This window comes from Camellia sinensis, chromosome 5 (assembly GCF_055761805.1).
Source record: "Camellia sinensis isolate YWXY chromosome 5, ASM5576180v1, whole genome shotgun sequence".
Classification (NCBI taxonomy): Eukaryota; Viridiplantae; Streptophyta; class Magnoliopsida; order Ericales; family Theaceae; genus Camellia; species Camellia sinensis.
Genome location: NC_138965.1, coordinates 101,120,011 through 101,146,496, shown reverse-complemented (window position 1 = coordinate 101,146,496; position 26,486 = coordinate 101,120,011). Strand labels below are relative to the sequence as shown.

At 48.1% G+C, this 26,486-nt stretch overlaps 2 protein-coding genes across 2 annotated transcripts; both read right to left on the bottom strand.

The window, feature by feature from the left end:
* Positions 1-2,871: 2,871 nt before the first annotated feature.
* Positions 2,872-3,698, bottom strand: LOC145791567 (uncharacterized). Its single transcript, XM_082871930.1, has 3 exons — positions 3,339-3,698; positions 3,158-3,256; positions 2,872-2,949 (listed from the first exon to the last, which is right to left on the bottom strand). The coding sequence occupies exons 1-3, from the start codon at positions 3,696-3,698 to the stop codon at positions 2,872-2,874; spliced, it is 537 nt and encodes a 178-aa protein (XP_082728056.1).
* Positions 3,699-24,565: 20,867 nt separating this feature from the next.
* Positions 24,566-25,725, bottom strand: LOC145791566 (uncharacterized). The gene is made up of 3 exons (XM_082871929.1): positions 25,366-25,725; positions 25,185-25,283; positions 24,566-24,976 (listed from the first exon to the last, which is right to left on the bottom strand). The coding sequence occupies exons 1-3, from the start codon at positions 25,723-25,725 to the stop codon at positions 24,566-24,568; spliced, it is 870 nt and encodes a 289-aa protein (XP_082728055.1).
* Positions 25,726-26,486: the final 761 nt, after the last annotated feature.

Genomic DNA, 26,486 nt, shown 5'->3' with positions numbered 1-26,486 from the left:
CAACTTTCCGTTGCCGCGACGGTGCAAAGTTACTCAGACAAGGGGCAACTTTCCGTTGCTTTGCAGTGCCGCATTGTTTTTCAGACTAGGGGCAACTTTCCAGTTGCAGGGATCTGGGGTTGTGCATCTCAGTGACAGATTTTCGGCGTGTCCAGTTCTGATCCACATCGAAAATAGTTTTGAAAAGTTTTGATAAAAGTTGACTTTGTTCAAATTAATCTTTTTACGACTAAGACCATTTTTGGAACAAAAGCGGAAAATTTTCAGTACCACAACTTTCAATTTCATTGATTTCAAAATAGAGTTCTCCCGCTCTTGCATACAATCGAGGCTGCTTTTTTTAGTACATTCATAAAGAAAACTTGAAAATGCTAATAAAGCAATAAATTTGGGGCATAGTTGAATCAAGTATCTCTGCGTCCCCTCCCAGAGCTGGACGAAGCATCTGATGCCAAGCTAGGCCCAACCTGTGCCTCCTCATTGAGCCAATCCAAGCACTCATCGGACAAAGTGCAACTGAAAGTGGAAGCAGGAGCCAGGAACTCTCTAGTCCTCCATGCTGTGGCATATCGTGCAAGCTGTGCACCCCGGACCGGGAAAGCGGTTGGGTACTCAATCCCCTCCGGTGGGCAGGTCTGATCATGACCAAACTGACGCAGAAACCGGAACGGAAAATAAAATACGCAATGGGTTAGACCAACCAATTGGATCCCAATCAGCCGGGACATACTATAGCTCATTGCCGGGAGGTTGAGCCAAGGACAACGCCAAGCAATGCCGTCTGCGGACAGATTGCACATCCAATCGAACCACCACCTTTCGTCAAGAGCATTGACTAGGCGCTGCCGAAAGAAATAGCCTCGAGCTGAATAGGCCGGGCAAGAGTCCACAACCTGCAACTTGTCCATTAACCATATCTGGGGAGGGATGGAAAATGAGAGAATAAAGAACAGAGAGATGTACGATGAGAGAAAAGTAAGACAAGGGTTTTGTGGGAAAAACCGAGCCTGAGGGTCGAGTGATGTGAGCAAATATATATGAAAGGTCGGGTGGGAAACATTACCTGCAGCAGCAGTGGACTCCCAGCAAACCTAGTCGCCTCCCGGCGATAGACAGAATCTAAACCCATCAGTGTCTCGGCCAAGGTCATGGCAATACAGCTCTTTCCTTCTCTCAAACCTTGGGCGACTTCAATCAGGCGAATGCTAGCCCCGCCGAAACCCGAGGAAAGCAGAAAGTGAGACAACAAACATAAGCAGAGGGCGTGTTGCCGGAAACCCTGCCAATAATGGTTGCTGCGGTCACCGGCGTCGGAAAAACGATGAACCAAGCCGAGGATGTCCAGTTCCCCACTGCAGATCAGAGATCGAGCGTCGTGCGCCGTGAGCCCACACATCCGCCCTAAAGCCTGAGCATGGCCAAAACGGAGCTGGGGCAAGATCACTTCAGAGCATTCAGACTCCATCAAAATCTGAAAATCTTCGAAAGTGGGACATACCTCTTGGCCGCCGAAGCTAAAAACGTGCGTCACTGGATTCCAGAACCTTGCCGCGGCATGGAGAAAAGGAAGCTGTAGCGGAGTACGGCTCAGCGTGAATAGTGCATTCAAGCCGAAACCCCGGAAATTCAGCTTTTCCGAGCCATCTAGAGAAGAGATCCAAGATGTGACATTTTCTGCGAGAAACGCCTCCATCTTTGTCTGAAACTAAGATGAAATGAATGTTCCCGAAGTTGAGGCTTTTATAGAAGGAAAAACACTATTCACGGGGACACGTGTCAAAAATCTGGTGGCTGCAGGACTAAGTGGCCGGCCGGCCACCTTTTCTGGCTGGCCAGCCATTTACTTTTTACAAAACTGGCCGGTCAGCTGTCTCTCTCCACAAAAATGGCCGGCCGGCTCCCAGAGATGACAGGCAATGCTGCAGTGTATCCCCTTGGCCCTGTTTTACTCTTCGAGGGAAAGTTTCAAGCATTTCCATGCAACGGGAGAGTCAAAGGCCTTCATCTCCCTCCGTTTTGGATGCGTTCCGGTGCCCAGATCGTCCGAAGAACACTCTGTTATTGCTGAGTTTTGATTATCGAGTTGTTGTTTTGATTATCGAGTTGTTGTTTTGCTTTTTGAGTTGTTTTTCGAGCGGACGTGTTTCGTGTTTTTAAGTCATTGCGCTCTGTTTAAGCAATCTTTGTTAAAGTCTTGTTTATTTGCGTTGTTGCATTTTGTTTATCGAGTTGTAAACTTGCTAAAGGTTCCGTTATATCTTAGTAAGTTGAGTTGCTTAGTTTGTTGCGTCGGTTCACTACCTGACTTGGTGATTACACAATGCACACTCCCATTCAATTTCTTTTCTTGTGCAAAATAAATGATGCGACACGATGCTAAAAGTTCAAAATACAAACACCTTTTCAAAAGCTATTTCATTTCATCATGCTTTACAACAAACAAAGGTACAAGTTTTACAAGAAAATAAAACTGCCTAACAATGTGCAAAGTGCTACAAACTACTAGCAAAAAGAAAAATAAAGCGGGAAATAGCAGCATCAATGTCCTCGGGAACGGGAACGAGAAGCACTCCTCATCCTCTTCTGCGGGACAACCTCTGCACCATCATCATCATCTGAGTCGGAGCTGTCATCCTCAGGATCCCCCTCAGCCTCACCTCTGTTCCCCGAACCAAAACCGGAGCCCCCCTCCTCAGCAGATGTCTCTGACTAACGATCGGTAGCCTCCTCCTCCTCCTCAGCATCCTCCTCCTCCTCATCAGGCTCCACCTCTACAACGTGAGCCCTGCGTCTGCGGACAGACCCTCCTCGAGCTCCTCGAAAAGGCCTAGATGGCCCGGCTCCTCGGGAAGGCCGAGATGGCCCCGCCTCCTAAAAAGGCCCAGATGGCCCAGCTCCCCAAGGAGGCCCAGATGGCCTGGCCTGCGGCTGACCGGACCATGAAGGCATCTGAAAACAAAGAGTTCAATTCAAATACATCAGTCCAAATATATACATCAGATGCAGATACAAGCAAAGGCTACATGAAGTGGGTGCATGTAAATACAGTGTACAAGTGGGGTGTGTGTCAGATGTGCTCTACACAAGTAGTCTATCGATGCAGTAGAAATCAGCATGTCATCAGAAGTATGATAAATGCCAGAAAACTGAAGGGTACCTGAATGCCCGCAACAGACAACTGTGCCTCCCTACGCAGGACCATGCCCTCGAGTGTGGCCACCAGTCCAACCACCTCCTCCATGTACCCTCGCGGTGGCTGCAAAAATGAGTTCATAATCATCAGTGAACAAAAGAATGTCTAAACATCTGAACGATGAATGAAAAACAGTGGAGCATACCAGCGGTGAGTCAGGATCAATGGCGTATCGATCACTGGGCATCGGAGGCTCTAGCGGGATCGGGGTCGGAGAGATAGCCCCATACTGCCACGCCATCAACTCAGTCGGCATATCTGGCCATCCAGGATGAGGATAAGTCGACGGAATCGGAGGAACCGGTCTACTCCCACCTCTAGATGTACCAGCCCTGCTAGTAGAAGGGGCGTCTGCAGCCCGAGCCCGAGCCTGGCCCGAGGATGACATACCGGCAGGCCTCATCATCGGGGTACGAGCTCCCGTTAATGGAGGCATCAAATATATGTGACGGTAAGTGGCGTAGTCCCCCTCCTCAACATATAGTAAAGCATCACTACCCAGCATGGCGCCGACTACCTCCGAGTAAGAGAGCCTGTCAGCGGTCCGCATACTGACTGGGGGTACTGCGGGAGGATCCTGAGAAAGATATCCCCATACCTGGCGCAGAAAGCGTTCCCCCAGGAACCATGCCCTGCCAACCGGCCCTTCGAGCAGGACCCTATACTGGGAGATATCCGACCCTCTGGTATACTGAAGTCGGAGACCATCACCCAAGGACGCCCAGGGCTGCCATGTGATCTGCGGATGATAAATGCATAAACCAATCAGAAATCGGAAATATACAGAGCAAATCAAAGATGAAAATGAAAGGAACTGAAAGTTCTGAGGTACCTCTGAATGTCGCACAGTGTCAAAGTACTGTCGTAGGTAAAAGAGGGTCTCTCGAGGTCTCGGCCGATGCGGGCCCTCGAACACTAGTGAGTACGGGGTCATGGGAGGGGCTGCCACCTCCAACCCTGGGGCTAATGATGGGAAGTATACATAGACCCATAGCTGAGAAAAGCAGTGCAGAATGTAAGTACGAAATGCTGAGAGCAAAGTACAGACTGTAAAAGTGCGCTGTGTGTGCAATGTACAAGTAATGAAGAACAGAAATGTAAATCAAGGGGATAGAAAAGTACCTCCCAGGCTCTCCAGTAGCTGCCAAGTAAATCGCCCCGCCCGCGGGAGGTCGCGCTCATATAAAAGTAAAGGGTAGCCAGGCCGGCGCCACCCCAGTCATATCGATGGACCTGTGATAGGTCAACCAGAGCGCTCAACAGGTATAACCCGACTGTGTTCCCTCTATCGGCGAACAGGGTAGTCCCGAAGAGGAACATCAAGAAGCCGCGGGCGTACTGCTCCGTCTCCTCAGGGGTCTCGGGCACCATCTCCGCCCGCCGAAAATGGGAAGAGAACCAAGTGTATCAGACTCTCCCAGAAACCCTGTCAACGGGCGGGCGAGCCCCCAACAGATACATCCAAGCGGCCTCCCACTCGCCCATATCCTCATCGTAGGGGATGGCCCAACCTCCTATGTCTAAGCCAGTCAACACAGCGAAGTCTAGGGGCGTCATGGTCATGTCTCCAGTGGCAGAGAAATGAAAGGAGTTGGTGGTGTCCCACCATCTCTCTACCAAGGCTGCCATCAAAGTCCTCCTGGCGGAGCAACGAGACAACCCGACGCAGAAGGGCCCGAACCCTGCCAAGTCAACCAAATCCCGGACACCCTCCGGGAGCTCGGCGTACCAATCCCGCGCGGCAGTGGAGCCATACCCCCGTACGCTGCGAGAAGTAACCTGCATTCAGAATGAATACATGTGTCAGTACAAAATGAATGGGCTGTGTGCCAATGAGATGAAATGGGCTGCGTGCCAATGGAATGAAATGGGCTGTATGCCGATGAAGTGAAATAAGCTACATGCAAATTTAATCTGGGCTGCGTGTTCAGAAAATTTAAAGTTTGGGCTGCGTGTTCAACTTTCTATCAGTGTGGGCTGCGTGTTCACTATTTAATCTGGGCTGCGTGTTCAGAGAATATAAAGATTGGGCTGCGTGTTCAACTTTCTATCAGTGTGGGCTGCGTGTTCACTATTTAATCTGGGCTGCGTGTTCAGAAAATTTGAAGTTTGGGCTGCGTGTCCAAATTTCAACTAGCGTGGGCTGCGTGTTCACTATTTAATCTGGGCTGCGTGTTCAGAAAATTTAAAGTTTGGGCTGCGTGTTCAACTTTCTATCAGTGTGGGCTGCGTGTTCACTATTTAATCTGGGCTGCGTGTTCAGAAAATTTGAAGTTTGGGCTGCGTGTTCAACTTTCTATCAGTGTGGGCTGCGTGTTCACTATTTAATCTGGGCTGCGTGTTCAGAAAATTTGAAGTTTGGGCTGCGTGTTCAACTTTCAACTAGCGTGGGCTGCGTGTTCACTACTCTAATCTGGGCTGCGTGTTCAGAAAATTTAAAGTTTGGGCTGCGTGTTCAAATTTCAACTAGCGTGGGCTGCGTGTTCACTACTCTAATCTGGGCTGCGTGTTCAGAAAATTTAAAGTTTGGGCAGCGTGTTCAAATTTCAACTAGTGTGGGCTGCGTGTTCACTACTCTAATCTGGGCTGCGTGTTCAGAAAATTTAAAGTTTGGGCAGCGTGTTCAAATTTCAACTAGTGTGGGCTACGTGTTCACTATCTAATCTGGCTGTGTGTTCAAAAAATGTAAAGTGTGGGCTGTGTGTTCACTTTCGAATTCGGGCTGTGTGTTCGACAAATCAGGGTTTGAGCCGTGTGTTCTAATGTGGACTGTGTGTTCGCAATTAATTAATGAGCCGAGTGTTCAGAAATTCGAGTGTTGAAACTACATGTTCAGGATGCAAGCAAAGTACTATGTCATAAGCTAAACTGCGTGTTCAAGCATGGCAAAGGTGCGAAATGTACGAAAAATACAGAAAATGAAGTAAATACCTCTCGGGCCTCATGAGAAAGGTGATGCTCCGGCTCTCGGAGAAGCAGATCCCTGGGTGCTCGCTCGTCAAAGCTAGTAAAGTGACGGAAGACAGCACGAGGGAGGACGTGTGCTGGCGGACGGTACCTCCCGGGAATAAAAGGTCGGGTCCTCGGGGGTAGAGTCATGGGATCAAAATCATCTCCGGCACCTGGAAAACCTCCGCCGTGGGGAGAATTACCCGCCATTTTCAGAAGATCTGCAAAAGGAGCAAAAATGAGCGAAAATGAGCCGAAATTAGAAAAAGTCAACAAAAGTCAACTCTCGGGAAATAAAAGTCAACAAAAGTCAACTCCCGAGAAAATCTTCCAAATATTGAGACAAACTTACCTCAAGTGGCGAAAATGCAAAAAGAAGCTCCGAAGTCGGAATTTAATCGCTTCAAAAGTGCTTAAAACTGAATGTTTTTGCGAAAACAATTTGCACGGGGCGTTGGAAAACGCGTATGAAACTCAGATCTGGAGAAGAAAATGTTGTAGGAGGCAAGAAAGGGAGAGGCCTCAGCTGCCTTATATAGGCTCAAGGTCTTGGTTGAAGAAGCATGAAAGAAAGGAGGTGAAAAGACCAAAAAGCCCCCGGATTTGGGCATATGGCCGGCCGGCCCTCTTTTCTAGCCGGCCAGCTATCTGCTTTTTGGAGAAATGGCCGGCCAGCCATTTACTTTATGGAAAACCGGTTGGCCACCTCCCCTTGGGAAGATAAACGGCCGGCCATGTCCCCCACATGTTCACCTAGCTCTCTGCAAATTTTGAGGAAGATCGGAGTTCCCGGGACCTGAAAAAGTTCAAGAAAAGTACACTTCTGGTCGCGAAATAGCTCCGCCGGGACTTCAGCTTCAAGTTCTGACATATGTCTCATCATCATTCATCGAAATCAAAGTGTATCCTTTTTGAATGAATTGTAGCCCTTCCAAGAAGCGGATCGGAGGCCGCGATCGAGTTGCCTCCGCCGAAACACGCGTTTCCATACTCATTGTTTCATGACAAACGGGCACCCTGATTCATGCTCATTTTATACTATCATGCACATTATCTTGCATTCTCATGAGCATACTTGCATTTTTATGCACATTTCCTGACATTGGCATACCTCTATGTTTGAGCATACGTTGTCACGCATGTTCCACTCTTGCATCGCGATGCATTCACTCACCGGCACTGCGTGTGTCAAACTTTCGGAATCACGTTAAATACATGTTGGTAGCATATTGTACTTGTTGCAATTTCTCTCTTTTGCAGGCACGATATTGTATGTACGGTTCAAATTGAGGCTGGTGCGACCAGACGAATCGCGCAGGTATCGTATCTTCTCCGTGTGAGACGTGGCGGGGATTGAATAATCCTCCGCATTCTTAACTGCATGAAATGTAGTTGTTGCTTTGCATTCTTGCTTAAAACTGTTGCATCTATTTGCGAATACTTGCTTCATTACAGCTTGCTACATTTGCATGATCATTGGGTTACCTCCGGCTCTTTGCATATCATTTGCATTTTGCCCCTGCCTGCGGGCACATCTCTGCTTACTTTGTATGTTTGTCTAAGTCTTCGGCCTTGTCAAAAATGGGTCGTCTCTGGGCTTTGACATTCACTCCCGTCACTTATGACTTTTGAGTTCTGTCAAAGAGGGGCAACTGTAGACACCCCATTTTTGACCGACCTTGAGACTCAGACGTCACCAGTTGAGCACTCGGTGATATTGCATGTTGTGCTTGTTCAGAAGTCTCAGAGTCGCGGCTGCGAGCCCTGCCTCCGGACTTCCGAACCCTCTTTTGTGCCTTGCCTCGGTTTGCGAACCAGACTCGGTTTTCTCTATTTCTTTTCCTGAGGGGAGGGAGAGGTCCCCTGGACCATTTCTCAGTGGCCGTACGCTACATTTTGTGGCCACAGGCCATTTTGCCCATTTCGGAGTCCGGTTTCCGGTTTTTCGGGACCGTTGGCCGTGTGCCTCGGTTCGGGACCGCTTAACCATCTCCGTTTGCTCTAAATTTTGGCATACTTCCTATTTTCTCCCTTTTGAGGGACACTGAGGTCTGAGAAACCCACTTCGTGGCCGAATGCCACTTTCGGTGCTTAACAGCCCATTTTCGGGACCCCAAACTGCGTGTTTTGGCCCCCGAGCATTCATTTTGCAACGGTTTTCGTCCATTTTTGGCAGGTACCTCTGTTTTATCACTGGGGAGGTCACTGAAGGGTGGGAAGCCAGTAATTTTTGCAGCAACCAGTTATACATCCTCCGACGCCCTCCGGCGCCCGTTTTTCGCACTTCCGGGCTAATGTTGAACACCTTAGGCCCATTTTCTCGAACTTTGAACCACATATTTGTGATGTACACACATGAGAGGACCCTAAAAAGAGGTGGCCGGCCAGTAATTCAAATTGACCCTTTTGACCCCCTCTTTCCGAGCTAATGTTGAACCCCTTGGGCCCATTTTCTTGAACTTTGAACCACATATTTGTGATGTACACACATGAGAGGACCCTAAAAAGAGGTGGCCGGCCAGTAATTCAAATTGACCCTTTTGACCCCCTCTTTCCGAGCTAATGTTGAACACCTTGGACCCACATTCTTGAACTTTGAACCACAGGGTTGTGTTGTACACACATAGGAGGACACTATCATGTGGTGGCCGGCCACTAAATCTTCTTGACCCTTTTGACCCCTAGCCGGCCGGCTAGGGGGTGTGGCCGGCCGGCCACCTGGAGCAAAAGTAACAGGCCGGTCGAGCTCTTGGCACTGTGCACTTTACAGCTGTGGAGCTTTATCCCCCAGAAAAGATCTTTATCCGGGGGATATTTTGTGGGGGAAAGTTTGTCTCCTTTTCCCCCACCTTTGCACCCCCTTTTTGGCCTATATAACAAGCATTCTATATCATATGTTAGGGTTAGAAAACTTCACCTTCAAGCTTCCATACACAACTCCATCTCTATCTCTCTCATTTTCCTAAAAAGCTCCAAGTCCTACACCACCATTTATACTACAACACCAAGCTCTACCACCACCACTCCATTCCAAGAGCAAGGAGAGGAATTTCAGCAGCTAAGAGGCAACAAATTTGGCCCAAGAAGCAACAAAAGAATTGGTCTTCAAGGGTAAGTTGCAATTTCCCCTTTTTGGCCCTTTTCTTGGATCTTTTGCAAGTCATCCATGCTTTTTGTTTCAAGCTCCGGCCCTAACTGAAAAGGGCCTTCTTTTGAGCTCATTTTCATTCTTCATTAAGGGCTCAACCCTGTTTGAGCCCTCCATGATACACTTGCTTCATTGATCCTCTTATATGTCATAATCTTGCATGCTATTTTTGGTCCATGAGTAATCTGTTTTTGAGCATGTTGTAAACTGATATTAGGCTTATTTTGAGCCCCTCTTCAACATTGAAGAGGGGCTCAACACCATTTGGGACTTCCATGTTATACCTACCTCTATACTCCTCTTTTATTCCCCATTCTTGCATGCAATGGCAGCCTACCATGCTTTTGTTTTTGGCCATTTTACAGTTCTGAAAAAGTACTTATTTTGGTCCATTCTTCATGTTTCATTTAGGTCCTTTCATGGTTTGGGACCTCCATATGCTACTTCATGTTATATCTCTCTTTTATTCCCCATTCTTGCATGTTTAGTTAGCCTACCATGCTTTTGTTTTTGGCCATTTTACAGTTCTGGAAATAGTCCTATTTTGGCCCAGTCTACATGTTTTATTAAGGGTCTTTGGCTGTTTGGTGATTATTTTGCATACCTCATGTTATAGCCACTTTTGAGCCTCATTTTGCATCACATTTCTACCATGTTTGTATACTATTTTAGCCATTTTACAGTTCTGCAAATATTCATATTTTTGGTCCCTCTTCAATGTTGTAGAAGGAAATTTTTCGGTTTGGATTTTTCTTATATCACTTGCTTCATTACCCCACTTTTGGCCCCTATTCTTACATGCCATTTTTGCCCTACCTATGCTTGCTGTTTGGCCATGTTTATAACTGTGAAAGTGCCTTTTTTGGGACTCCCTAGCTTCTGTCTTTACATTACATGTCCATATTGTGCATGCATTGCATAGCTATAGGCCATTTTGGGGGCCTAAATTCGCATTTCGGGACAATTCCATGCATTTGGTGTCATTTCGCCTCATTTCGGGACTGTTTTCCCCCATATTTCAGTGCTGAAATTTTGTTAGAATGATTGCTTTCCATTCCATGTCATTACATCGCATTCTGTTATCGCCTCGGTTTGCGTGCCCGTGTGCACACACTTCGAGGCACTTCATTTTCATCTACCGGCATCCTATATGAGTGTGGCTGAGGCTCACTCATGTTGGTATAAGCCCATATCATGTTTCCATGTCATTACATCACATTCTGTCATCGCCTCGGTTTGCGTGCCCGTGTGCACGCACTTCGAGGCACTTCATTTTTATCCGCCGGCATCCTATGTGAGTGTGGCTGAGGCTCACTCATGTTGGTATAAGCCCATATCATGTTTCCATGTCATTACATCACATTCTGTCATCGCCTCGGTTTGCGTGCCCGTGTGCACGCACTTCGAGGCACTTCATTTTTATCCGTCGGCATCCTATGTGAGTGTGGCTGAGGCTCACTCATGTTGGTATAAGCCCATATCATGTTTCCAGGTCATTACATCACATTCTGTCATCGCCTCGGTTTGCGTGCCCGTGTGCACGCACTTCGAGGCACTTCATTTTTATCCGCCGGCATCCTATGTGAGTGTGGCTGAGGCTCACTCATGTTGGTATAAGCCCATATCATGTTTCCATGTCATTACATCGCATTTTGCCATCGCCTTGGTTTGCATGCCCGTGTGCACGCACTTCGAGGCACTTCATTTTTATCCGTCGGCATCCTATGTGAGTGTGGCTGAGGTTCACTCATGTTGGTATAAGCCCATATCATGTTTTCATGTCATTTGCATTGCGTATGCCATTGCCTCAATTTGCGTGCCCGTGTGCACGCACTTCGAGGCGCTTCATTTTCATCCGTCGGCATCCTATGTGAGTGTGGCTGAGGCTCTCTCATGTTAGTGTAAGTCCATATCATATTTCCATGTCATTTGCATTGCGTATGCCATCGCCTCGGTTTGCGTGCCCGTGTGCACGCACTTCGAGTCATCTCATTTTCCCAGCATTGTGCATACTAGGTTGTATCTTAGATCACATTCTGTCATTTTCTCGATTTGCGTGCCTGTGTGCACGCATTTCGAGGCATGTCATTCCATAGCATTGTGTATGTTAGGATTGTATCTTAGTTGCATTTCATGCATATCATACATATTGCATCGTGTTCGGGATAGGAGTTAGCCCGGGCACGGGAAATGAGGTACATTCCGTACTCCGAGTGACGGAATGTGTCTCAATTCCCCAGTCACCGACACTCCGGATTATCCATGATGGAGTTAGGTTTTAGCTATAGTTTCATGTGCATTCATTCTATATTGAGTTGTACATTTCGACTCCTCGGCCATCATGCCTCGGTATGCGTGATTGGTGGCACGAGGATCGAGACATGCATATATCTGTGCAAATACATTGCTATGCCCCTTTCCTGCTCTTTGTTGCAGCAAAACGAAGAATCAGCAACTTTTTGGGGCTTGGCACGCATTTCAAGAACAGGTGTAAACAGAGGCTAATTTGGGCATTCCGGTGGATTTCCGCGCAAGACAACCCGGACATGCATCATCCATCAGAAGCAAGGCAGTCCCTGGCTTGCATGCCAATTTTATTTATTTTCTTAGTTAATTTGTTAATTAATTAGGATTTTGTAATATTTTGGACTGTAATATTCTTTTATTCGGGACTGTAATATTTGGACTGTATTATTTATTCGGACCCTTTGCGCGAGGGCACAACTGTAATAAGCGTGCGTGAGTGTGATGTATGTCTTCCAACCCCACGTCTTTCTCCCTTTTATTTATCCGCTTATGATGGTTAGATTATGGCATATTTCAATTAGCATACAGTATGACAGCATGTTTGCATCATTCATCTGTATTGCATGCACCGGGCTCGGCGCATCATACTAACTGCATTGTATTTTCAATTCCAAATTGAATACATGATAGTTGTAGCATTACATATGCCATCTTAGAATAGCCGAGCCTGCTATAGTTGCATTTTTGCATGTGTTGCATTAGGCATTTCTGTATATTTAGGACCATGCATGATTTCTAATGGAAGTTTCTGTTTTGGCTGGAGTACCGGTGAGCTTTATGCTTTAGCATCCTTGCATGCGTGTGAGTGAATGCCATGATAGCATGCTTACCATGAGGCTATATGCTTATGTGATATAACTGCCTGAATGCCTGTGGGTGAAGGTTGGGTTATCTGAATTGGAATAAATCATCAAAATGTTTCAAGCCTACCCGCGGGTAGCAAACCATTTTCAAAAACAAACATGAAATGTTTTGTTCCAATTCAGGCGATCCAGTCTATACTTGTATGCTGTGCGCATCACATAGTAACCTAGGCTAATAACCGGAATAAGAATATACAATGTTTTCAAAAATAGATATCATGGTTAGTAGAGGCCGGTCTATGACCGGGCGAGCGGGGGTGCTCACGAAGTGACCTTCCCCAATCGTACCCAAGTTCCCGAGCCGAGGCAACTTTGGTGATGACGGACACGTGGCCTTTTGGCACCGAGTCAGGGTTTCCTAAATTTCCCAAAATAAAATATTTAGGTGGCGACTCTGTATCTGGCAAAGCAGTCCATGTTTGGCACTTGTTTCAAAATCTGTTTTTTTCTCAAAACGATTTGCCGGATTTGGACTCTTTGGTTCAAATTTAGAACCGTGACAAATTTGAGAGTCCGAGCTGTAGTGACCCCAAATGAACAGAACGGGACTAACCCTCCCGGGGCGTTCGGGGACGTCTACAGTTTCTGGCGACTCTGCTGGGGAATTAGAGAACTTGACTCGAACTCATGATATCTGTTTTTTACTACACTTGTGTGTTTCTTTGCATTGCATTTGCATTGGTGCGCCTAGGACACCGTGTTTGCCATCTGCTATTCCTGAACGGTTTGCCGGAGGCTTGTCTTGTCAAGGCATGACCATAAGGCTGACCGGTTGTGGGCTCTGCCAGTATGGGAACACAAACCCCGGTTTTACCGGGGCACCCTCTTTGACCATTCGACCTAGTGCATATTCGGATCCATAGTGACCATTCCAAATTAGGACAGGTTGCTTACCCGTTTATAGGTTGTTTGAAACCGCTGCGTGCGTAGTGAAAACCCTAGCTCCTGACAAAATAGGACAGGGAAACCCTCCCCCAACATAGGGGTGTTTTGGCTCTCACTTATCTGTTATGTGCTTTAGAGTGCGTCTCTACAGGAATGCATGTATCAGTATATGAGTTTGAGTATCAGGCCTGCGGGCATCAGTTCAGTATTGTCAGCATCAGGCCTGCGGGCATCAGTTCAGCATCAGGCCTGCGGGCATCAGTTCAGTATCGTCTGCATCAGGCCTGCGGGCATCAGTTCAGTATTATGGGTATCAGGCTTGCGGGCATCAGCCAGTATTTGAGAATTGGTTATCTGCGGATATCAGATTCTGTTTTAGGAGACAGTGATACAGGGATAATAATCAGTGTTTGAGGACAGTGTGTATTCAGCTTATTGACTGTGTGTTGATTATGCCCGACTGTGTGTCATGCATTTTATTTTAAGCTGTTATGCTGTCCGTTTATCTGTTTATTTATTTCCTTTTCGCTTTATTTATCTTTTGCTAGGTCAGTTCTAGCACAATTGCTTCCAACCCAACAGGCATTCCCCAAGCACTTTGGACACGAGGTCGTCGACTCCATCGATCTGAGGATCTAATCGACGGACAGCCAGTGTTCCATTCTCTACCCCCCGTTACCAGAAGAAAGCCGAGGAAGCGCAGTGTGTCAGAACAGCGATTGTCAGAACAGTGGATTACTTCATCAGAGGACTGTAGGACTGAGGTCTCAATTACTGCTATAGAAATAGACATACCAGTTAGACAGATGGATCAGCAACATACATCAGGGATGGAGGCCCTAATGCGCCAAATGCAGGAGAGCATGAGACAGATGCACGATGATGCCGCCCGTCAAGCGGAGTTCTCCAAACAGCAGGCCGCAATCATGGCCCAACAGGCCGAACTGATTACTAGACTGCAACAGCAGAGTGAGGCATCTGCTTCACAACAAATTCCTCCTCCGGCAGGGGCTCCATTACCTGAACAGACACCTGCTGTTCAGAACGCTCCTCCAAACATCCAGAATACTGTGCCAACCATCCAAAACTTACAAGAGAACACGAGTCTTCCAACGGGGCCAGCTCCGCCCCCAATTCCACCACAACTGTCCAAGGTCCATACACCCAATCACCCGGACTCTCCATTCGAGGTCGAGGTTGATCATACAGCTCTGAAATTGAGCAAACTGGAGAAACTCTTCAAGAAATCCCAAGGGGTCAAGGCTATGCCGGATATCGAAGATGGATATACCGAGGAGGCCGTAACACTCCCCGATAGGTTCAAAATGCCACAAATCGACCGCTTTGACGGGACCGGCGACCCCATGGTCCATATCCGACTGTTTGCAGATGTCTTGCGGCCAATGGGCCTAACACGACCACAGAAGCTCTCACTATTCGGCCGAACCCTGTCGGGTGTGGCCTCCCATTGGTACGCAAAATTACAAGATGAAGTGAAAAAGAATTGGGATGAAATGGCTGAGGCCTTTGTCGCGCAATATTCGTACAACACTCAGATCGAGATCACAACTCGTGATCTTGAAACGACAAGGCAAGAGCCCAAGGAATCTTTCTCGGACTTTGTGATCCGATGGAGGGCAAAGGCGTCAACGATGACTCTAAGGCCCACTGACAAAGATCAAATCCGGATGATTGTGCGCAATCTCCACCCCAAGTTGATGCAGAGGATGATTGTAGTCCCCTTCCCTACTTTCGCAGATTTACATGATATGGGGGTGCAAATCGAAGACGCAATGAAACAAGGTCTGTTTGACCACGACAGGGAACAACCGAGGAGGACTTTCAACCGTAACAACAACGCGGGCCCGAGTGGCGCTGCAAATACGAGAGCCTCGGAAGTTAGTATGGTCACCACCACTCCCCCTCCCCCTCCAAGGCCCATGACCGCTACACCCTTCTCCGGCGCGTCCGGAAGCAACACACAAACCAACAGATTCCAACCGCGAGGCCAAAGAACCTTTACCCCACTATATATGCCCCTGACCAAGGTTCTGGGAATATTGATCAGAAAAAATCATTTAAAACCCCTGGAGCCAAAGCCATTACCGAATCCACTCCCCTCCTCTTATGACCCGTCAAAGTACTGCGCTTACCACCAACAACACGGTCACGACACCGACCGTTGTTACAGATTGCGTCATGAGATCCAAGATCTTATTGACAAACAGGTGATCGCGCCTCCTGATAAACCCAATGTCACAACCAACCCTCTCCCACCACATAACCAAGCTCCTCCTCCCAATAGAATCAACTTTATCCAAACTGGGGTCGCATCCTACGATCCTAGCATCTATATTACGCCCACCCACCTACCCAAGCCGGAGGTGCTCCTCCCCGATTGCACTGATTTCTTGTGCATGGTGGACATCTCCAAAACCCAACCAGAACCGATGGTGGTGACCGTCGAAGACAGGGCAGGGCAGATTTTGGAGGAGAATGAGATTGCTGAATCTGGGACTGGGCAGAGTTTTGCTAGGGGAGCCTATGATCCAAGCAAGTACATCCTATCAACGAGCCGAATTGGGCTAAGTGTAGAATTTCCCGAGACAGGAGAACTGTGCATGATCCGAGGGGATGGATCTGGGCTATGGGCAGATGATCTGACAGTCGTAGAGGAGGACTTTGCCAACTTACAATTTTTCAATGACCAAGAACCAGGGGATTCGTCAATCAACTGGTTCGACAATGAGGAATCGGCGGAGGCCACTGGATGGCTTGAGGATCAACCAGATGTAGTGGGGGAAGCCCAACCAGAACAGAGCCCGGCAGGGGCAGAGATATCAGCTGTGGCCGGAATGGCCGAAAGTCAAATTGTATCACCGGAGAGCGCCGGTGTTAAGAATTCCGCTCAAGACATGGGCATTGTAGATACAGGAATTGTTAAACAACCAGCTGTACTGATGCAGTTGGAACAAGAAAAGTTTGAGGCTGCTGAGAGAGCCAGAAAGGCAAAGGGCCCTGAGGGGACTGAAAGTGCTGTGTGCACGAAGACAGACAATGCTGCGAGCATATGGACAGAGAGCACTGAGAGTGCGAGTGGACCGGAGCCAGACAGGTGTCTGTTGGCTGCCAGCGGAATGTGGTGGGAAGATGACGACTTGTGTCTTGCCCACACCGATGAAGACTGGGGAAGTGGCCAGCCGGATGATACTTGGTATCTTGATGAAGTGGATCACATGACAAGAAGTGGGCGGTACTTCAAGCCCCCACACCTAGACCAACCCGAGGCATCCGGGAAAGACAGAGAAGCAGAGAGACAGAAGGAGAAGCAGATTGAAGAGGAAGCTGTCCTGAAACAGTTAAAAAGGATACAAGCAGACATCTCCATCTGGGGACTGCTAATGGCATCACGAGTACATAGGGAAGCTGTCCTATCTGCTATGGACAAGTCCAAACTCTCCATAGATACCACGCCTGAACAGCTGGTTGGGCTGGTTTTTCCGGGAGGAGGTTCCCCGGCATTAACCTTTTCGGACAAGGAACTACCGCCTGAGGGCACAAGTCATAACAAACCTCTCTATATTTCTGTGGAATGTAGAGATAAGTGGATACCGGTGGTACTTGTTGATACCGGGTCTGCAATTAATGTCTGCCCGACCAGAACGGCATATGCAATCGGGTTAAAACCCGCGGACTTCGTCCCAACTACCCAAGTGATCAGAGCATATGACAATACCAGCAGAGAAGTGATGGGGACTGTTAAAATTCAAACCAAGGTTGGTCCAGGACAACACAGCATCGAATTTCATATCTTGGACGTTCCCGCAACCTTTAACCTACTTTTGGGGCGACCGTGGTTGCACCAGGTCAAAGCAGTCTCTTCCACTCTACATCAGATGCTAAAGTACCCTCACGGGAAAGGGGTAGCGATCGTTTTTGGGAATTCATCAATCCATCCGCTGCCGGAAGTGTCCACACCTGTCTTGGAGATCGAGCACGGCACGGAGGATGTGTTTTTATCGGGGTTCACTTTGGCCGAGGCTCAAGTGGTGCAGAATGTCATGGCTGTAAATGAGGGTATGTATGTTAGTGCTCAATCTATCTACCTCATGAACAAGCTAAAACATACCCCCGGGATGGGATTAGGGAGAAGTGGCCGGAAGGGCGTCTCAGTGTTAGCCGAAGTGCCACACAACCCTCACGCCTTTGGACTGGGTTATCTGCCCACCAAAGAAGACTGGGTAAGGAAAGGAAAAGAAATGGCCGGAAGGGCCAGAGCAAAGAAGGCCGGGAAGCCATTTGAGTTAATGCATAGGCCCATCTGGGGTACCCTAAACGGACGCTTTGTCCGGGAGGGGGAAGATTTTCCATTCTGCGGCTTCCCGGAGCCATGGCTAAACGCGGAGAGGAAGCGCGTGCCTGGTTTTGAAATCTTCTTCGACATACAATTATCTGGGGATGACGTTGCCGAAGCGCAGACAGACCCACCAACTGAGGTTGAGCAATGTGAAACAGTGGAGCCTGAGAGTACAGAGCTTGAAATGGGGGTAGCACTGGCGAGTCTACTATCAGATCCTCCGATCGACCAAGAGTGCTTGGGGGATAACTCTTCGGTTTCTATGATTGGAGATGAAATAGCTGCGGGCTTTCCAGCGCCGATCTTGGATGCATCTATTGCACCTTCTCTCATCTGGCAATATGAAGAAGGCTTTTTATCTAGCAGCACCGGGTCAGGTAGTGAGCCGGAATCTGATTCTACCGAATCTTCTGCGTCGGAATCAGATTCCAGCTCGACTGAGTCTGAGTCCGGTATTCCTGGGGGTGATAACCCGGATGCCACAGTCCTGTCTAGGTCGTCTTTTTCATTTTCTTTTGAGTCTGTTGTAACAGAGGAATCTGACGGCTTGGAAATATTTAATGAGAATGATACGGATGTGGTTTCTGAGTATTTTTCTGTGCCTTTGATTTATTGCTTAAATCAGGATTTTCAAAATTTTGATGAAAATAACGAGGAAGAAATTCCCCCAGTTTTGCAACGATTAATTGATCAAGAGCAGGAAAGATTTGTTAAACCTTTAATGGATGAAATCACTACTGTGAATGTTGGTACTGAGAAGGACCCGCGGCTGGTCCAGATCGGGTCCACGTTGTCTTCCGAGGAACGCGAGCGCTTAGTCGCTTTATTAAAAGATTTCAAAGATGTTTTCGCGTGGTCCTACGAAGACATGCCTGGAATCGATCCTGAGATTGTACAGCACCGGATCCCTCTTGATCCCGAGGCCCGCCCTGTCAAACAGAAACTCAGAAGGATTCGCCCGGACTGGGCTCTCAAATTTAAGGAAGAGGTCACCAAGCAAATTGACGCAGGGTTCCTGCTGGTATCTGAATACCCAACTTGGTTGGCCAACATTGTTCCGGTGCCAAAGAAGGATGGCAGAATTCGGGTCTGTGTAGACTTCAGAGATTTGAACAGGGCCAGTCCGAAGGACGACTTTCCCTTGCCACACATTGATGAATTGGTGGATTTCACGGCAGGACACGCCTTGCTTTCATTTATGGATGGTTTCTCAGGCTATAATCAGATAGTGATGGCACCCGAAGACCGGGAGAAGACTGCGTTCACTACCCCGTGGGGTACATATTGTTATAGAGTGATGCCATTCAGGTTGAAAAATGCTGGAGCTACGTATCAACGGGCAGCAACTACAATATTGCATGATATGATCCATAAAGAGGTCGAGGTGTATGTGGACGACATGATTGTCAAGTCCAAAGATAGAGAGGGCCACTACACCGCCTTACAAAAATTATTTCAAAGGATCAAAGAGTTTCGGCTGCGACTGAATCCCCAGAAATGCACGTTTGGTGTTACAGCAGGGAAGATTCTAGGGTTTCTGATTACACAAAGGGACATCGAGGTTGACTCTTCCAAAATCAAGGCCATCTTAGAAATGCCACCACCAAGGACTGAAAAGGAGGTGCGAGGCTTTCTAGGTAAAGTGCAATTCATAAGACGGTTTATTTCTAAATTACCCTTGACTTGTGAACCACTTTTTGGTCTCCTGAAGAAAGGAAAAAAATTCCAGTGGGACGGCCGATGTCAAGCAGCTTTTAAGCAGATCAAAGAGTATCTACAGAACCCGCCCGTGTTGTCACCGCCAGAGCCAGGGAGACCGTTGATACTGTACCTTTCGGTAACTGAGACTACCATGGGCTGCATGCTCGCGCAGGAGTCAGAAGACAAAGTGGAAAGGGCCATATACTATGTGAGCAAAAAGATGCTGGATTACGAGACCCGTTATACACCGCTGGAGAAGGCTTGTTTGGCCTTGGTATGGGCAACCAGGAAGCTGCGGCACTACCTGTTAGCTCACTTTGTAATGTTGGTTTCGCGTTTGGATCCCATCAAATATCTTTTCGAGAAACCAGCACTTACGGGTAGGCTAGCTCGATGGCTGCTGTTGCTCTCCGAATTTGATTTGAAGTATGTAACGCGCAAGACAGTAAAAGGTAGAGCGGTAGCGAAGTTCCTTGCCGACCACCCGGTTGAGGGGGATGAAGCGGTTGAGTATCTATTCCCAGATGAAGCCATTCTGCACGTCGAAGATGAAACTTGGACGATGTACTTTGACGGAGCGTCAAACCAGTATGGGTATGGGATAGGGGTGTTGCTGATAGCGCCTGACGATTCCCGTATCCCCCTAGCATTCAAACTCCGATTCAAAGTTTCCAACAATGAAGCAGAGTATGAGGCATGTATTGCTGGCTTGGAAGCAGCCCTGGAACTAGGGGCAAGACGGTTGGACGTTATTGGGGACTCGAACCTTGTTGTGTCTCAAGCAAAAGGAGACTGGAAAGTCAGGGAGGAAAGGATGATAATTTACCACCAAACCTTGGATCTGTTAATTCCTCGGTTTGAGAAGCTAAATTTCACCCACCTCGTAAGAGAGAACAACAGGTTTACAGATTCACTAGCAACTCTATCTTCTATGATAGACATCCCGTCCGGAGTCCGGATGCGTCCAGTCATTATTGATCAGAAGTTTGCGCCAGCATACGAGTCGATTTCCGCCATAGATGAGGTTCAAGACGGCAACCCCTGGTATTACGACATCTGGAACTTCTTGGAAAAGGAGACGTATCCACTAGGGGCAAATGCCAAGGATAAGAGGGCCGTCAGAAGAATGGCTGCTCAGTTCGTTATCTGCGGGGGAAAGCTATACAAAAGGGGGCATCTGGGAATGCATAAGCTCTGTGTAGAAACTGAAGAGTCGAAACGCCTGATGGAAGCCATCCATGGGGGGGAGTGCGGTGCACATATGAATGGAGTAATGCTGGCCAGAAAGATCCTCAGACAGGGCTACTACTGGTCAACCATGGAGGAGGATTGTATTAGTTTTGTTCGGCGATGCCACAAGTGTCAAATTCATGCAAACCGCATGAACATCCCGCCGTCAAAACTGTACAACATGACTTCGCCATGGCCTTTTTCAGTCTGGGGAATTGATGTGATCGGAGCTGTTACCCCGAAAGGGTCAAACGGGCATGAGTTTATCCTAGTAGCGATAGATTATTTCACAAAGTGGGTCGAGGCCCAATCATACGCGGTGTTGAAGGCGTCGCACGTCGCAAAGTTCATCAGAAACAACATCATCTGTCGCTACGGAGTGCCAAACGAGGTAATTTCAGATAATGGTTCCCACTTCAAGAAAGAAGTGAAAGACTTGTTGGAGAAATACAATGTGGCTTTCCATAAGTCATCTACATACCGGCCGCAGACCAACGGAGCGGTTGAGGCCGCCAACAAGAATATCAAGCATATACTGCAGAAGATGGTGGGAACCTATCGGGATTGGCCAGATAAGCTGCCATTTGCTCTGTGGGGCTACAGGACTTCAATCAGAACTTCTACTGGAGCGACTCCGTATTCATTGGTCTATGGAATGGAGGCTGTTCTACCCATCGAGATTGAGGTTCCGTCGTTACGAGTATTGGCTGAATGCCAGATAGCCGAAGCAGATTGGCAGCAAAGCAGATTCGAAGAACTCATGCTCTTTGATGAGAGAAGACTGAAAGCACTGTACCACATCCAAGGCTATCAACGCAGAATTGCCCGGGCTTTCACCAAGAAGGTTAAGTCCAGGAATCTGAAGGAAGGGGATTTGGTGCTCAAAGACAACCGAGCTCCCATCCACGACCCAAGGGGCAAGTTCAAACCTAATTGGACTGGTCCTTACATCATCAAAGCTATCTGGTCAGGTGGAGCTGTGGTTCTGATGGATCTAGATGGCTTGGAGTTCTCACAACCGATCAATATGGACAAGTTGAAGAAATACTATCCTTGAGAGGCTCGCTAGGCCGAAAACCCGAAAGGGCGACCTAGGCAAAAGTCAGAGCACAAAAAAATTAGAAAATATAAAAACTGAGCTCGCAAGGTTGAAAACCCGCAAAGGGCGGCCTTGGCAAAAGTTAGAGCGCAAAAGGAGAGTGAAAATACTCGAGTGAACCCGAGCCTGAACTACGTAAGGCTTGATTCCCATCTTTGGGATACGTAGGCAACTTCACCTTGAAGTTCAGTCATAAACTTTTCCCCGATCAACTCTGTCCATTTTGATCATCTCAGTCATCTTTATCCATCAGCATTTATCGTGATCTCCGGTACAGTGCTGTTCAAACTAGGGGCAACTTTCCGTTGCCGCGACGGTGCAAAGTTACTCAGACAAGGGGCAACTTTCCGTTGCTTTGCAGTGCCGCATTGTTTTTCAGACTAGGGGCAACTTTCCAGTTGCAGGGATCTGGGGTTGTGCATCTCAGTGACAGATTTTCGGCGTGTCCAGTTCTGATCCACATCGAAAATAGTTTTGAAAAGTTTTGATAAAAGTTGACTTTGTTCAAATTAATCTTTTTACGACTAAGACCATTTTTGGAACAAAAGCGGAAAATTTTCAGTACCACAACTTTCAATTTCATTGATTTCAAAATAGAGTTCTCCCGCTCTTGCATACAATCGAGGCTGCTTTTTTTAGTACATTCATAAAGAAAACTTGAAAATGCTAATAAAGCAATAAATTTGGGGCATAGTTGAATCAAGTATCTCTGCGTCCCCTCCCAGAGCTGGACGAAGCATCTGATGCCAAGCTAGGCCCAACCTGTGCCTCCTCATTGAGCCAATCCAAGCACTCATCGGACAAAGTGCAACTGAAAGTGGAAGCAGGAGCCAGGAACTCTCTAGTCCTCCATGCTGTGGCATATCGTGCAAGCTGTGCACCCCGGACCGGGAAAGCGGTTGGGTACTCAATCCCCTCCGGTGGGCAGGTCTGATCATGACCAAACTGACGCAGAAACCGGAACGGAAAATAAAATACGCAATGGGTTAGACCAACCAATTGGATCCCAATCAGCCGGGACATACTATAGCTCATTGCCGGGAGGTTGAGCCAAGGACAACGCCAAGCAATGCCGTCTGCGGACAGATTGCACATCCAATCGAACCACCACCTTTCGTCAAGAGCATTGACTAGGCGCTGCCGAAAGAAATAGCCTCGAGCTGAATAGGCCGGGCAAGAGTCCACAACCTGCAACTTGTCCATTAACCATATCTGGGGAGGGATGGAAAATGAGAGAATAAAGAACAGAGAGATGTACGATGAGAGAAAAGTAAGACAAGGGTTTTGTGGGAAAAACCGAGCCTGAGGGTCGAGTGATGTGAGCAAATATATATGAAAGGTCGGGTGGGAAACATTACCTGCAGCAGCAGTGGACTCCCAGCAAACCTAGTCGCCTCCCGGCGATAGACAGAATCTAAACCCATCAGTGTCTCGGCCAAGGTCATGGCAATACAGCTCTTTCCTTCTCTCAAACCTTGGGCGACTTCAATCAGGCGAATGCTAGCCCCGCCGAAACCCGAGGAAAGCAGAAAGTGAGACAACAAACATAAGCAGAGGGCGTGTTGCCGGAAACCCTGCCAATAATGGTTGCTGCGGTCACCGGCGTCGGAAAAACGATGAACCAAGCCGAGGATGTCCAGTTCCCCACTGCAGATCAGAGATCGAGCGTCGTGCGCCGTGAGCCCACACATCCGCCCTAAAGCCTGAGCATGGCCAAAACGGAGCTGGGGCAAGATCACTTCAGAGCATTCAGACTCCATCAAAATCTGAAAATCTTCGAAAGTGGGACATACCTCTTGGCCGCCGAAGCTAAAAACGTGCGTCACTGGATTCCAGAACCTTGCCGCGGCATGGAGAAAAGGAAGCTGTAGCGGAGTACGGCTCAGCGTGAATAGTGCATTCAAGCCGAAACCCCGGAAATTCAGCTTTTCCGAGCCATCTAGAGAAGAGATCCAAGATGTGACATTTTCTGCGAGAAACGCCTCCATCTTTGTCTGAAACTAAGATGAAATGAATGTTCCCGAAGTTGAGGCTTTTATAGAAGGAAAAACACTATTCACGGGGACACGTGTCAAAAATCTGGTGGCTGCAGGACTAAGTGGCCGGCCGGCCACCTTTTCTGGCTGGCCAGCCATTTACTTTTTACAAAACTGGCCGGTCAGCTGTCTCTCTCCACAAAAATGGCCGGCCGGCTCCCAGAGATGACAGGCAATGCTGCAGTGTATCCCCTTGGCCCTGTTTTACTCTTCGAGGGAAAGTTTCAAGCATTTCCATGCAACGGGAGAGTCAAAGGCCTTCATCTCCCTCCGTTTTGGATGCGTTCCGGTGCCCAGATCGTCCGAAGAACACTCTGTTATTGCTGAGTTTTGATTATCGAGTTGTTGTTTTGATTATCGAGTTGTTGTTTTGCTTTTTGAGTTGTTTTTCGAGCGGACGTGTTTCGTGTTTTTAAGTCATTGCGCTCTGTTTAAGCAATCTTTGTTAAAGTCTTGTTTATTTGCGTTGTTGCATTTTGTTTATCGAGTTGTAAACTTGCTAAAGGTTCCGTTATATCTTAGTAAGTTGAGTTGCTTAGTTTGTTGCGTCGATTCACTACCTGACTTGGTGATTACACAATGCACACTCCCATTCAATTTCTTTTCTTGTGCAAAATAAATGATGCGACACGATGCTAAAAGTTCAAAATACAAACACCTTTTCAAAAGCTATTTCATTTCATCATGCTTTACAACAAACAAAGGTACAAGTTTTACAAGAAAATAAAACTGCCTAACAATGTGCAAAGTGCTACAAACTACTAGCAAAAAGAAAAATAAAGCGGGAAATAGCAGCATCAATGTCCTCGGGAACGGGAACGAGAAGCACTCCTCATCCTCTTCTGCGGGACAACCTCTGCACCATCATCATCATCTGAGTCGGAGCTGTCATCCTCAGGATCCCCCTCAGCCTCACCTCTGTTCCCCGAACCAAAACCGGAGCCCCCCTCCTCAGCAGATGTCTCTGACTGACGATCGGTAGCCTCCTCCTCCTCCTCAGCATCCTCCTCCTCCTCATCAGGCTCCACCTCTACAACGTGAGCCCTGCGTCTGCGGACAGACCCTCCTCGAGCTCCTCGAAAAGGCCTAGATGGCCCGGCTCCTCGGGAAGGCCGAGATGGCCCCGCCTCCTGAAAAGGCCCAGATGGCCCAGCTCCCCAAGGAGGCCCAGATGGCCTGGCCTGCGGCTGACCGGACCATGAAGGCATCTGAAAACAAAGAGTTCAATTCAAATACATCAGTCCAAATATATACATCAGATGCAGATACAAGCAAAGGCTACATGAAGTGGGTGCATGTAAATACAGTGTACAAGTGGGGTGTGTGTCAGATGTGCTCTACACAAGTAGTCTATCGATGCAGTAGAAATCAGCATGTCATCAGAAGTATGATAAATGCCAGAAAACTGAAGGGTACCTGAATGCCCGCAACAGACAACTGTGCCTCCCTACGCAGGACCATGCCCTCGAGTGTGGCCACCAGTCCAACCACCTCCTCCATGTACCCTCGCGGTGGCTGCAAAAATGAGTTCATAATCATCAGTGAACAAAAGAATGTCTAAACATCTGAACGATGAATGAAAAACAGTGGAGCATACCAGCGGTGAGTCAGGATCAATGGCGTATCGATCACTGGGCATCGGAGGCTCTAGCGGGATCGGGGTCGGAGAGATAGCCCCATACTGCCACGCCATCAACTCAGTCGGCATATCTGGCCATCCAGGATGAGGATAAGTCGACGGAATCGGAGGAACCGGTCTACTCCCACCTCTAGATGTACCAGCCCTGCTAGTAGAAGGGGCGTCTGCAGCCCGAGCCCGAGCCTGGCCCGAGGATGACATACCGGCAGGCCTCATCATCGGGGTACGAGCTCCCGTTAATGGAGGCATCAAATATATGTGACGGTAAGTGGCGTAGTCCCCCTCCTCAACATATAGTAAAGCATCACTACCCAGCATGGCGCCGACTACCTCCGAGTAAGAGAGCCTGTCAGCGGTCCGCATACTGACTGGGGGTACTGCGGGAGGATCCTGAGAAAGATATCCCCATACCTGGCGCAGAAAGCGTTCCCCCAGGAACCATGCCCTGCCAACCGGCCCTTCGAGCAGGACCCTATACTGGGAGATATCCGACCCTCTGGTATACTGAAGTCGGAGACCATCACCCAAGGACGCCCAGGGCTGCCATGTGATCTGCGGATGATAAATGCATAAACCAATCAGAAATCGGAAATATACAGAGCAAATCAAAGATGAAAATGAAAGGAACTGAAAGTTCTGAGGTACCTCTGAATGTCGCACAGTGTCAAAGTACTGTCGTAGGTAAAAGAGGGTCTCTCGAGGTCTCGGCCGATGCGGGCCCTCGAACACTAGTGAGTACGGGGTCATGGGAGGGGCTGCCACCTCCAACCCTGGGGCTAATGATGGGAAGTATACATAGACCCATAGCTGAGAAAAGCAGTGCAGAATGTAAGTACGAAATGCTGAGAGCAAAGTACAGACTGTAAAAGTGCGCTGTGTGTGCAATGTACAAGTAATGAAGAACAGAAATGTAAATCAAGGGGATAGAAAAGTACCTCCCAGGCTCTCCAGTAGCTGCCAAGTAAATCGCCCCGCCCGCGGGAGGTCGCGCTCATATAAAAGTAAAGGGTAGCCAGGCCGGCGCCACCCCAGTCATATCGATGGACCTGTGATAGGTCAACCAGAGCGCTCAACAGGTA

Bases quoted from the DNA above. Each gene is read 5' to 3' on its own strand.
- LOC145791566 (XM_082871929.1), bottom strand. From the start codon at position 25,725: ATGCTGGGTAGTGATGCTTTACTATATGTTGAGGAGGGGGACTACGCC. The intron at 25,284-25,365 runs GTATGCTCCACT...TCATTTTTGCAG, and splicing joins TTGATCCTGACTCACCGCTG to CCACCGCGAGGGTACATGGA. The intron at 24,977-25,184 runs GTACCCTTCAGT...CTTTGTTTTCAG, and splicing joins TGTCTGTTGCGGGCATTCAG to ATGCCTTCATGGTCCGGTCA.
- LOC145791567 (XM_082871930.1), bottom strand. From the start codon at position 3,698: ATGCTGGGTAGTGATGCTTTACTATATGTTGAGGAGGGGGACTACGCC. The intron at 3,257-3,338 runs GTATGCTCCACT...TCATTTTTGCAG, and splicing joins TTGATCCTGACTCACCGCTG to CCACCGCGAGGGTACATGGA. The intron at 2,950-3,157 runs GTACCCTTCAGT...CTTTGTTTTCAG, and splicing joins TGTCTGTTGCGGGCATTCAG to ATGCCTTCATGGTCCGGTCA.